Below are 13,156 nucleotides of genomic sequence, written 5' to 3'. Positions count from 1 at the left end.
GCTCTATGTTTTTATTGGCCTATATAGAAGTTTAATTGTTAACAGTAGAAATGCTAGAACAACATGATGGCAATCAACTTTCTTGACATATACAGGTTTATGTGGACCCAACATTCTTTCAATTATCCCTGGCCTTTGCAGTCAGGAACTTTTCATGTGTAATGTCTTAACTAAAAGACAAGAAAGCTGTAAGAACAAAAAGGTTTCAACGTAAATGTCTTCTATGGGATTATTCTGTTTGTTTTCTTTATTGAACATAGCCTGGATGCTTTTGTGCCTCTAAAGGTTTATAACATGTGGAACAGGTAGAAGTACCAAGAAGTGAAAAAAACAGCTCTCGCGTCAACCACACAGCCATTGACACCAGTACTTTAAAGGGACCCCAAGTCTTACAGGCAGAACTTCTCAGAAATACTACTGTTCCTATTTCTCACAATTTTCAGGCAAAACAATGTTGCATCCAACTGAGATCACAGGAGTGGCAAAGCTCCCCTCTCCTGTGTTCATATACCCCATGTACTAAGTTCAGCGTGTCTTTGAACTGTAAGGTTAACAAGGAAGACTTTGTCTCTCATCCCTACAGAGTCATATAAATCTTCTGAATATCTTCTTAGAAATGGGGGAGGGGGCCTAAGGGGAAGGGAATGGTAGGTAGAAGGGAGACAGTTTCTGGAATTTTTAAACACCACCAAGGCACAGATAATTCAGTTATCTGGGGGTGACCAAATGTTTAGAACTGCTGTCAGTGCACAGAGCAAAAGTTCTTGACTGCCTCTGTCAGTTCCCCAAATAAGTCCTAGTGGATGGATTTCAGATTGGCCTGGTTAATGGAAAGAGGCACTCTTGAGTGAGAGGGGGTTAAGTCAAGGATGGTTGGAGCTGCAGTCACTGGTGGCAGACTCCGGTTTGGTCATGTTCTCTGATCCCTAACTACATAGCTGGATTAGAAAGTGCATCAGTTACATGTGAAAAAGCATGTGCTGCCCCTCCAAAGTCCAGACGTGCTTGAAAACTGTGGTGTATATAATTTAGAACAATAAACTACGTGCACAAAAGGAGTTTTATCATAACATAAAATCCAAAAGTAACAATTTCATCACACAGTTACACTGCTGTTTTCCTTTTTTCCCCATTTTTTTTCTAGATTTGTCTTTTTTTGTTTCATTTTTTTTTTAATTTCCATTTTGATTTTATTTCTATGGAGGGCTTGGGCGGGGTAAAGATTTTGTCCACTGAAAATTAGTCACCCTCAATGATATATATTTTAGAAAAAAATATGAGCAGCAAGACTCTCTGGAAATAGATTCTGTTTGATGTCGCTAGTCTGTCTTTTCTGTTTTGCCCTCCTTCACAGCAGCCTCTGAAGCTTTCCGCAGTGGGGCTTTCTCCGAGTTGGCATGTCCTTGGCCAGAGTCTGCCGTGCCGCCATTTTTGTGAGTAGTGTGTTTTTCCAAGTAGTTAAGCATCTCACTGAGGACTGTTTGGAAAGTGCTCAGAGCCGCACATATTGCTGGTGTCCCGAAACCATGAGTGATCAAACTAGAAAAGAGAAGAAGTAGAAAAAAAGTAGGTGAATCATTCGGAACACACACACACACACACACACACACACACACACACATACACACACACACACAAATTCCCTGTAGTTCAGAACATTCCATTTGACACTTAACTGTGTTCTGCGATGTTTCTTTTTATTATGGGAAACAATAAAATTAAATTAATCCCCTTGACCTATAAGATCAATAAGAAGCTTGCACTCCACTGAGACAAAGACTCGCTGTTGACAGACTTTGTATGTATATATTTTCAGTAACTCTGAGTAACCGATGACTCGGTTCTTTATCTCATTAGGGAACAGACAGAACATGTGTCTTTCTATAAGCAAGGATCATCTTGCTTCCCCGAGAATGTCATGTATGCATGTGTAGGCATAGGTCACACTTGAAGACAATTCACAATATTGAGAGTAACTCTTGGAGTCTAGGAGGAGGATTAGCAGGTCAGGTAGTAAGGAGTGGTTGTGACTAGTATATCATATGCATCTATGATATTGTTCCAACAAACTATGTGCCCTTTTGTATAACTAAAATGACTTATAAGAGAGCCAGAGTTGGCAGAGTGTGCCTGATAGCTGGTTCCTCTGACTTCATTCCTTTCATGGCAAAAGTGCCTCTCTAGGCATGTACCCATCCACATGAGGATTGTATTGTCAGCTTCTTCTGTACTGCTTTGGATAAGAGACCAACCTGTCTGCAGGAGGATATACATTAGATAAAGGTACTTCTCATTTCTTATATAGACACTGAATAGCCGTAATTTCTTCTTGAAGGATCTATACACTACGCAGGTGAAGATACCACCCTGGTGATAAAGACAGAAGGAGGAAGAAAGAATCTATATCTAGACTCTGAGATATTGAGAAATGAAGCTCTATCATATGTAAGCAGCTTTTTTTTTTTTGCTTGGAAGATAGCTAGGAGAAAGTAGCAAGTATGTGTGAGAAATGTTGTTTCAAACTCAGCATAAATATCACTTCCAATTATGAAAGCTGTCTCTCATTGAACAAGTATATATAGCTGTACATTAAGCCTCTTGTGAAGAAAACCATCCAGATTGTTCATTTGAGCCAAACTGTCCTGAAGAGATACTGTCAGTTTTCTTTTCAAAGCTTGTATCTTATAATAATAAAGAATGCATACATGGCACATTTAGACATATATTATAACACATAATACAACATAGTATATAATATATATTCTATATCCAATAAATAAAACTACTGTGTACTGTGTACAGGATTTTAAAGTTATGATGATGATAGTAGTTTTTCATTAGATACTCACATCTCAGTATGTTATCAGTATGTTACCAGTACTGTTACTCAGTAGTTACCACTCAAGATATATAATCCCTATTATTAAAAAATGAGATGTTAAACAATACAAAAAAAGAATCTGAGTTAGCCTACTGACACACCTTAATCAAAGTGCTAATAGGACTGGCCATATTGGATGCAGATGACATCAATCCATGAAAATACTGAGGGTGACACTAAAGGTATAGTGTCCTGGCCCCATTATAGTGCCATAGTGCCCTTTATTCATGTTTACGACTGTGATGTACTCATTGACAAGAGTAAAGGTTTTGCATGTCCTTCTTGCTGTTCTAAAGATTTCCATCATCTTTGGGACAGCTTACAAAATTTACCCTGTCCTTAGCTGACATTAATATATGTAGAAAAGAAAAACAATGTTTGGTCACCGATAATTTAGTAAATAAAAATAGTCAAGACTTGAAGCTATTGTTTGCAATAAAATTTGTATTATAACATTCCACTGTACTTCAATCAAATATGTACGTTTCTGCTGCATTCTCTTATGCTGAAAACTAGGCAAGCTTATTTAATTTAACATCTACAATGAGACAGCTTGAGAAAAGACACATGGTAAGAGACATAACAGGAAGTATCGATGGTAAATGGAGCTGTTGAAGTTATAGGTAAATCTATTATGGTGGCACTTGACAATGAGATCCTTTTGGGCTAGGCAGTTAGCCCCAAGAATAAAATATACGCGTGTTTTCTTTATGATAGCTGGGTTACAGTGTTTAGTGTCACTACAGATAAACAGTAAACTTAACAGTCAGGACTGGAACTGGGAACATGATACTGGCCACACTCTTAGTTCTCTATCTGTGCCACTTCACATGTCCTACCTGTAGCATCAGTGAGTAGACACAGTTCTTTTTAGTTTACAGGTGAACTGAGACTTAGAGGATGTAGCTAAACAATTTGCCTAAGAAACCAGATATTCTGTATTTTGTCCTTCTCGGCCTGAAGGCATATTTGACCCCTTTCCTTTGAGAAATCCATTTGTAATGCTTTCATTTTAAGTAGCTACATCTAAATCTGTGTACCATGTACTTCCAGTGCCCACAGAGGCCACAGAGGCACTGGGTCTCTTGGAATTGGAGCTCTAGGTAGTTTCCAGCAGCCGTGTGAGTCCTGGGAACTGAACCTAGGTCCCCTGAAAGAGCAATGAGAGCCCTTAACCTCAAAGACAGCTCCCTTTCCTGACAATGATTGAAGTTCACCTTTTTCTGAAATATTTTTGCCCTGTGTTTTTGCTATCATCCTTCATATGTTTGTAATCCAAGTACTCGAGAAATTGAAGCAGGAGGATTGAATGTACAAGAAAGCCGGGGTCACATAGTAAATTACTGTCTCCCACAGATACAAATCAAATACAGACTACATAGACATGAATACGTGTTATAATGGTTCATGTTCTAAAAAGAACTGTCATCAGGCTAAAAGATAGGATTTTTCTTGGGATCTTCTTTCTGTGTTCAGAGAATGCAGCTGGCATTAGTTTGTGATGTCATCTTTACCCTCAATTGAGAATGGCATTTTCAAAATCTTCATATGGAAATCCAGTTGGTGATGGCACACACCTTTGTTTCTAACACTTGGGAGGTAGAGGCAAGTGGATCTCTGTGTTTGAGGTTAGCCTTGTCTACAGAATGAGTTCCAGAACAGCCAAGGATACACAAAGAAATCCTGTCTCAAACAAACACAAAAACAATAACCACCACTTCACATTATCTCTGGTCTTAGACTCCTAGTGATTTGAGGAAATTATTAGAGCTCCTAAGAGAACAATGGTCTGATTAGAACACCTATGTTTTTCCCAACTCTAAGTTTCAGAGTAGGGGTTTTCTTTTCACAATCTAGAACTTGAAGAACTTGATGCAAGCTGAAATATCCAGCTTTATAGAAATGCCTGAGGTCAACTGCACAGTTTTCAACATAAACAGTGTACGTTTACTGTCAGTTTCCTGTGTGGAAATCAATGTGCAAATTTTATTGCTACCTCAATCAACATTATTTGTGCATCACTGCACGAGACAATACCAGCTGCAATGTGCAGGCACTTTCCTAGAGGTTTCTAGCAACATTTATATATCTAGAAAATTAAAGTGATACAATATCAATTTAAAACTTCTCATGAAATTATATATATATATATACATATTTTATATATATATATATAATTTAAAATGATGGAAAGGAGTACTGATACCATCATACTATTCTGCTGGAAACCTCTAGGCAGAGGCAGATGGGTCTTTGTAAACTCAAGGCCAACCAGGTCTACATAGAGAGTTTCAGGCCAGCCAGGACTACAAAATGAGACCTGACAGAACAAAAAATTATTATTATAGCAATTTTTATAAAACTTATTACATGTAACTTAACCTACATTTTCTAAAACATATCATGAGTTTCTCTCAGTTTTTGGTTGTTTATTTTTCCAGACAATGTTTCTCTTTGACTGTCCTTAAACCTCACTCTGTAGCCCAGACTGTGAACTCAGAGATCTGCCTGCTTCTGCCTCCCAAGTGCTGGGGTTAAAGCATGGGCCACCACTACCTGACTTATGAGCATCTCTCTTTTATCTTCATTATTTATCACAGACCTCCTAGCTACTTCCTGTTCTCCATAACATCTGCCTGCAAACATTCTCCCTCCTTCCCTCCCTCCCTCCCTCCCTCCCTCCCTCCCTCCCTCCCTCCCTCCCTCCCTCCCTCCTCTCTCTCCTCTTTCTAAATGGGTTTCTCTGTGCAGCCCTGTTTTTTTTCTCTGTAGCCCTAGAACTCACTCTGTAGACCAGGCTGGCCTTGAGCTCAAAGAGATTTGCCTGCTTCTTGCTGCCCAAGTCCTGGGATTAAAAGCATGCACCACCATGCCCAGCAGAATTTCATATAATAATATATTTTAAGGTTTGATCTTGTTTTATGTGTATGAGTGTTTGCCTGAACATTACTTTCAGGCCTGGTGACCTTAGAGACCAGAAGAGAGTGTTAGGTGTTAGATGCCCTTGGGCTGTGTAATTCTTGGTCAAGCACTTTCTTTTTAACTTGTGCTCCAAGCCTTACCCATACTTATATTTGAAATATTGCAATCATCAGTGCTTAGTCAGAATGTGCACAGATCTAGGTAACAGAGTTAACTCCTATCTGAAAAACCAAAGCTAATTTAGCTTTCTGAATCTAGTAAGCATGGTTCACATTCTGCTAGTCTATGCTGGATAAAAGTTACCATGCTGTTTCCACTTTGGCCAAATTGTCCTTCCCTTCCAAAATGCTTTATCTTTTCCTGGATTTGTCTAAGCATCTTTGGGATTTCTTCTGAGTCCCTTTCTGTCTTGAAAAGAGTTGTGTCTAGCACCCAGAATTCACACGTACTAAGCAAACACTGACTTAGCATGTATTAAAAATAAAGCTTTGTTGACTCCCCATAAGAAGCCTTAACCTCTTTTAGGAGTGCATGGAGGATGGGGGAGAAGGTGGAGGGAGAGGGAGGAGGGTAGGGAGTGGGAACTGGAATGGGTATGTAAAATTTCAATTAAATAATTAAAAATGTATAAAATAAGAAAAATAATCTCAGCGAGAAAATAAAATCTTTAACTAAAGGAAGTAAAATAAAGCAAAAGTTACTTTTCTTCTGGAGACTGGGTCACAACGTTGTGACTGCCAACTACAGATGGGTTTTTAATAGCTTTTTTTTTTCAGGCTACAAAAATTGCTGAAAAGAGTACATTCTGTTAGGCTACACATCAGAGAAATGAACCAAAAGGAAAAGGCAATAATCATTTAGATAGATTAAAGCTAATTTAATTTGTAAGATTTCAACTTTTTCTTTTTGACTGTACTGGACTTTGAACCCAAGACATTTCAAGTGAAAAAGAAAATAGTTTTTAGTAAGTTCTATCTTCACCTTCAAATTTCAATGTCGAAAATGTTTTGAATTCACATTTCTCTTTCCTGCCCTTCTTCGGGTGTCTGAGAAGGCTGAAGTAAAGTGTGGGTTGTTATTATTACTGTGCTGTTACGTTATCTTGCATCATTCTTGAGTGTTGTTTATCATGGATCTTGTGATTCCTAGTGCTGCATGTGTCTGCTCCTTGTGCTTTTGCTTATGGGAGGTGAACAAGCAGCAAGACTGCAAGGGAAGACCAGCTTCCCACTGCCCTCTCCCCATACTTCCTCACTGAAGACCAAAATTGAAATGCAGTCTGAGGCTCTGGGTGTGCCCTTTCTGTTACAGTACGAGGTGATGTCTGCTAGAAAAGTGCAACTTGCAATCATAGACCCCAGGAGATACCTGCAAAGGGATCTGGGTCTTCTATGCCAAATTGCCAATGTAGATGAGGTGTTTATTTGATCTCCTGGAATCAACAGAGCATTTAAATACAGGCTGGGGAAAGAGACCCTAGCTCTGGGGAAAGAATTGGGGGCTTACTTTTGCTATAGTTTGAGGGATATCTATTTTTTGTAGCCTAAACAAGGAATCAGAAGAAAGGCAAAAACCAGCGGATGATACTTACTCCCTCTATACATTATCTTATTTTATTAAATAAAGTTTAATTAAGGTACATAATGAAGGTATTTGGTTTCCTGGTGGCTGGTGGTGGAGAACCACCCAAAGCTGCTCATTACAGTGGCCTTGGCGGCATTCACAAGGACTCGGTGACTTCTTAAGCTGTTTTTTCCCCCTTCAACCACAAACACACATTAAAAAATTACCTAGCCTGCTTATTTCATTTTGTGGATCTTACCCTAGAGAGCCTAACTTAATTGGTTTGGGATGAGATTCAAAGTATCAGTACTTAAAAAACTATTCCCATACAACTTAAATGCAGCTGGGGAATTGGATAAATCTCCCTAGGGCTAAAGTACACTCTGGGCTTTGTCTTCTTCAATGTCTCCAGTATTTCCCCAGAACAGCTGCGGAACTTCAGTTCCAGAGAAAGTTGGTAGCTATAAAACCTTTATGTGATCAAGTTTTAGAAACAAGGGAGCCAAGCAACACTTCAGCTTCAGAAAAGTCAAGAAGCCAATGACAGGTGATCATGCATTGCAAAAATTCAGTATGTGTACAACAGAGAAATGTCCTTCCACCAAAACAGCCAACAAACACTTCCAAGAACCTTCCTGTGAGACTGGAACTCTGAAAACTCACTTCGGAGGTAAGCTCCCTGGGGGTCTGTCAGGTTAGGAGATGAATGTCCTGCTGCCACTGTAAGGCCACACTTCTGCGACCATCTCAGCCTCTTAATTTCCTTCTCCATTTTAAGAAACGTAAATAATTTAGCATAGATTAATAAAAGAAGGGCACCGTGGCAGCTCTTCGGTGCTAACTAAGCTAAAGCCTTTGCCTGGTTTGAGTTTAAGATCGCGTTTTTGACGGTAAAAGTCCTTGTAACTGTGACACAAGCGCAGACCTCAGTCCTTACAGGCTTCTCTTTGCACTTGGCCATGACCTTCATTTTAGGGGGTTGATGTTAAAAGTAAATGTCAACCCTTATATAGAAATTAATGTGGGAAACAGGATTTTTTTTTCTTCCCAGTTCAGAGTGATGATTCCTAGTTCTCTTTAAAAATAATTGCATTGACTAGAAGAAAAATTTCCCCACACAATTAATTAAATATTTTTTTCTGCTCATACACGCTTGAGTGCCGCAGCTCATGTGTGAACGTCAGCAGACGATTCTGTGGCATTAGGTCCCTCCACCATGTGGTTCTGGCAACAGAATGCAGTTCTTTAGGCTTGGTGGCAAGCCCTCTTCTCCACCGAGCCCCCTTGAGGGCCCAAGAACTCTTTGAAGAAGGTTTGAGAATTTTGCCTCTTGTCTGCTAAAATTAGCTGTATACTTTATAATGTCTTGGTCCTAAATTGAAGATTTGAACAGATTCCCCATTGTCCTATCACAAGAAAACATAAAAACAGCAAGAATAAAATGTTCGCACTTAAGGCTCCGAGGACGAAAGTAAAGATGCTCATAGTAGGGCTGGGACTGTTGTCTGCATATGTTGTTATCAAGAGCAGAGCACTTAGAACATGCCAGTGCCGTTGCCTGGGATGCCCGTCTAACACGGAACACCAAAAGGAATGGGAGTGAATGACACGAGGAGCAGAATCTTGGGACATGAGAGTTAGCTGTTTGTACAAACTGGAAACAGGATGAAACTGACTGTGTGAAGCCCTCCAGGAGACAGATGTTAGAGAGAGAAGCCTATCAATGGGAGGAAGATGTTTCTAATAGACTTGTTAGATGTAGAAGAGCAGGCTGTCATTAAAGTTTTCAAGCCTGCAATGGGTGACAGGTTGACAGCAAAGCTGCGGAAAAGATCTGAATGCTGAAGAAGAGTCAGGAACGGAAGGGGCCTCCCGACACAGAGACGCAACCAGGAAGCCATAATCACCCGCAAGCACATCTCTATATATTCTAGTTCAGAAGCATAACAGGAGTGGTACAGGAGTCCATTTCTGAAGACAGGGAGGTGTCAGCAAATGCTTTGACTTATACTGGAGAATTAAGAATGTCTATCACTTCCCTCCCATAGGTTGTGACCCTGGGAGGCAAACCCATGTAAGACATATCCAAGACCCAAGTGAACTATAATCATAATAACAATTGATATGGGTTAGATAGAAGACACAAGTCTTCTGGCCTCATGTAATTATCAATACTGTGTTTCATTCTTTTCTTTATAGGTTTTTGTTTTTGATTGATTTCTATTTTGAGACAGTGTCTTGGTAAGACCTCTAGCCCTGGCTCACCTGATATTCACTATATACCCTAGGCTGGCCCTGATCACATGCCAGTCCTCCTGCTTCTGCCTCTTAACTGCTGGGATTATAGATTAGAGCAACCATAGCCAACTCTGTATGAATTATTACTCGTTTCCATTAATTTAGAAGTTCCTGAAGAATGTGCCCATCACTCATCCTTCCATTGCTCTCCACTGGCACAGTGAAGCAGAAGAGCTGACTAACATTTCTGTTAGACAAGGTCATGCTGAGGAAGAATCTTCCTCATGTTTCTGATAGACTGTCCTCTCGGAGTTGATCATTAGTACTGTTCTAACGTCTCATTTGTATGAACACATGTGCCCCTGTGACCTCATACTCAAGGAGATTATGAGAATATGAAACACGAAGAATAGAGAGAGTGTTGCAATTTCTCTGGACCGTGAGTTCAGAAAATTTGGGCTGTGGTTTTGACTTGAGTAGATCTGCCCTCTCCTGGAACCCTGATGCCATCTCACACTAATTGACATCACCAGGTCTGGAGACACTGACTGAGTCCATGGGAGTAGTCTGCAGATTTCAGTCAAATTGCTTCCCTTTCTGGAAGACGTTGTGGTGTCTGCTGTGTCCTATGACAGGTCTCACTGCTGGTGGGACTTGGGAAGTGATAAATGATAAATAAACCTGCCTCCTGTCATTTTGATGGAAACAAGTGTCTCCGAAGGCTGAGTCCTCAGAGCGGTGGCTGCTATTGTCACAGATTTCCAGAGCACGATGGTATGTCATCTGCTATAAAAACTAGAGATAGTTATCTCTACTTTACAGGGTTAGATCACTCCCTATCTTTGTCTAGATACATTCAGTCTCTGGAGAGCAAGCCAGGGCTCTCAAGATACTGAGTCGAAAATCCATTAAGATATAAGGTCAATTAATGATCTGCTCTGTGACTTTGATTAAACAAAATAGTAATGCAGATTGATGTTACTAATGACAGAATCCTCTATGCCTATCCAGTCTTGCTCTTTCTTTACTCTTCTCCGAGCCAGTACTAAAAATAGTAGAGAATCAGACTCAGCAACTTGTCTGTGTTAACTGCAATGCTTTTTCTCTTGAGTCCATTTACATGACAATTGCCACTTTCAGCAAAAAGCAACAAAAGAGATACTCTTGTCTAGTGCATTTTACCCAGACTATCAGCAAAATCATATATGCAGAAACTTTTAAATATGCTACTATCCAAGTCACAAATCCACACCGTTTTTACTGGCTCTCCTGAACAATGAATTTGTGGGTCAGAAAGGTGGTTTGACAGGTTAAGAACTCGCTGTCCAGCCTGCTTTCCATTCTGAGGAGCTAAATGATAGAAGGATAGAAATGACTACTGTAACCTGTCTTCTGACCTCTCTGCATGCCGTAGCGTGTGTGCACACGTGCATAATAAATAAAATATAATACAAAAAGCTTTATAATGCATCAGAATCGTATTTCTTTCAAAGGACGAAAAAAATTCCTGAAATCCTAGGAGCATCTAAGGACTATGTTTCTCCAAACTTGCTATCAGATTTTGAAAATAATATAAATTCCAGAATTCCATTTTTTGACATTTAGACTCTTATCCTTGAGGTTTTTAATTGAGATTAACTGACAGTTTTGCTATGAGGCCAAGTTTAAGGACCATAAACCATATAGTCTTTCCACAACTGGTCAGTGACTGAGCCTACATTTACTAACCTCTTGTTAAAGTATGTTATTGTTGCCTTTAAAAATAAATACAAAATGAAACAGTGGGTACATTTAAATCAGGAGCCTTCAATCTGTGTTTTCCCTAAAAATGACAGCTGTGTTTAAAATAATATAATTTTAACATGGGAAAGAATGAAGCTGCAGCACACTATAAGTTACATACAAAAATTAACACAAATGGATCAAAGACCTACATATAAGATCTAAAACTGTAAAACTCTTAGAAGACAGCATAGGAGAAAGCTTCAAGACATTGGATTTAGCAAGCATTCTCTGACATAACACAGAAAGCACGGACAATCATTGTAATAATCCAAAAAAACAGTCTACATTTAAAATTTTTGCTTCAAGGACCCACGTTCGATGGAGTAAAAAGGTGACCTTAGGAAGCTAAGAATTTGAAAATTGTGTATCTAAAATTTGATGGATAGAAGGTTATTGTAAAGATAAACAATGAAGTACCGCAGGTCAGCATGGAATCAAATAATCCAATGGGAACCCAAGATGATTGACTACAAGTCCGTGACAAATAGCTAACAAATTTTAGAAAAGATGTTCAAAGTCATTGGTCATTAGGAAGATGCAAGTTAAATGTGCCATGAAAGGGGATGATTACTATTTTTTTTAAGTCAACAGGAAGTGTTGGGGAGGACGTTTGGAAATGCAAAGCTTTGGGAAACTTTACTTCCCCACATTTCTATCGGCAGGTAATGGATATAACAGATGTAGAATTTACACTTATATTGGAAAATTATATGGTATTAAAGGGAAGGGAATTATGGCATATTAATTAATGCACCTGAAGTGATCTGTGCCTGATCAAATAACTAGTATATATATGTAAACAAATGACACCTATTGTATAATCTGCTTAGGTGCAATCAGAGTCACAGAAATCAAAAGTAGAAGAGCACCTTCCAGGAGGGGGCAGAAATGGAGGGAAATGTGGAGTTGCTAAATAAATATAATGTATCAGTTTTGTAAAACACAAATTCTAGGAGCTTGTTCACACAACAGTGTAAATATGCTTATTTCTAGAGCTGAATCCTACTGAAAAAGGAAAAGGATATAAATTTTATATTTTTAGTTCAAGGTAGAAAAGATAGACTTCAGGAGACTTGCTATAAAATAAATTTTAACCCCAGTGACTTCCAGAATCCTAAGAAACCAGTGAGCTTTATACAATAAACAATCTGGAATGTAAGAAAAAAATAAATGAAAATGAAATCTGGTAAATGTTTAAAAAAGCAAAATAAGCAAGAAATCACAACTGAGATATTCAAGATCTTCAATATATAAATATCAAAATTTTAGAGATGCTGCTATTGCAAAATCACTATTAATTACTGTATTTATTAATTATTCTCAAAACTATTACTGTACATTTATTGTTATTAAGTATGGAGTTAGAACATTTAAACATATAATTGGATTTTTATTTGTTTGTTTTGGTTTATTTTTATGAGACTAGGTTTCTCTGTGTAGCCCTGGCTTTCCTGGAACTTCCTCTGTAAACCAGCCTAGACTCAAACTCACAGAGATCCATGTGCCTCTGCCTCTCAAGTGCTCGGATCAAAGGTATGTACCACCACCATCTGGACTAAATGTATAGTTTTATGTTTCAAATTGTGATTGAGAATCTATAGCCACTTATTTTGTGATTTTTGTATCTCAGCTATAATCTCCTTTTTTTCCCTGAGAGTAGAAGGAGCTAGTTATCTTATTTAATTCTTCTGAGACAGGGCTTTTCTGTGAAGCTCTGATTGTCCTGGAACTTGCTCTGTAGAACAGAATGGCCTCAAACTCAGAGAT

The 13,156-nt window shown here is 38.8% G+C and overlaps 1 protein-coding gene across 2 annotated transcripts in view; it reads right to left on the bottom strand.

Annotated features, from left to right (window-relative positions):
- Nucleotides 1-1,319: 1,319 nt before the first annotated feature.
- Tfap2d (transcription factor AP-2 delta) overlaps nucleotides 1,320-13,156 on the bottom strand; it is a 49,985-nt gene continuing 38,148 nt past the window's right edge. For both annotated transcript variants that reach the window (XM_038343889.1, XM_038343888.1), the window contains one exon: nucleotides 1,320-1,539. In XM_038343889.1, coding sequence (XP_038199817.1) covers nucleotides 1,320-1,539 — 220 coding nt within the window. The remainder of the gene's footprint in view (nucleotides 1,540-13,156) is intronic.

The sequence above is a fragment of the Arvicola amphibius genome, chromosome 9 (genome assembly GCF_903992535.2).
Source record: "Arvicola amphibius chromosome 9, mArvAmp1.2, whole genome shotgun sequence".
NCBI classification, from domain to species: domain Eukaryota; kingdom Metazoa; phylum Chordata; class Mammalia; order Rodentia; family Cricetidae; genus Arvicola; species Arvicola amphibius.
The sequence above is the reverse complement of the archived record's forward strand: the minus strand, read 5'-3'. Positions and strand labels throughout refer to the sequence as shown.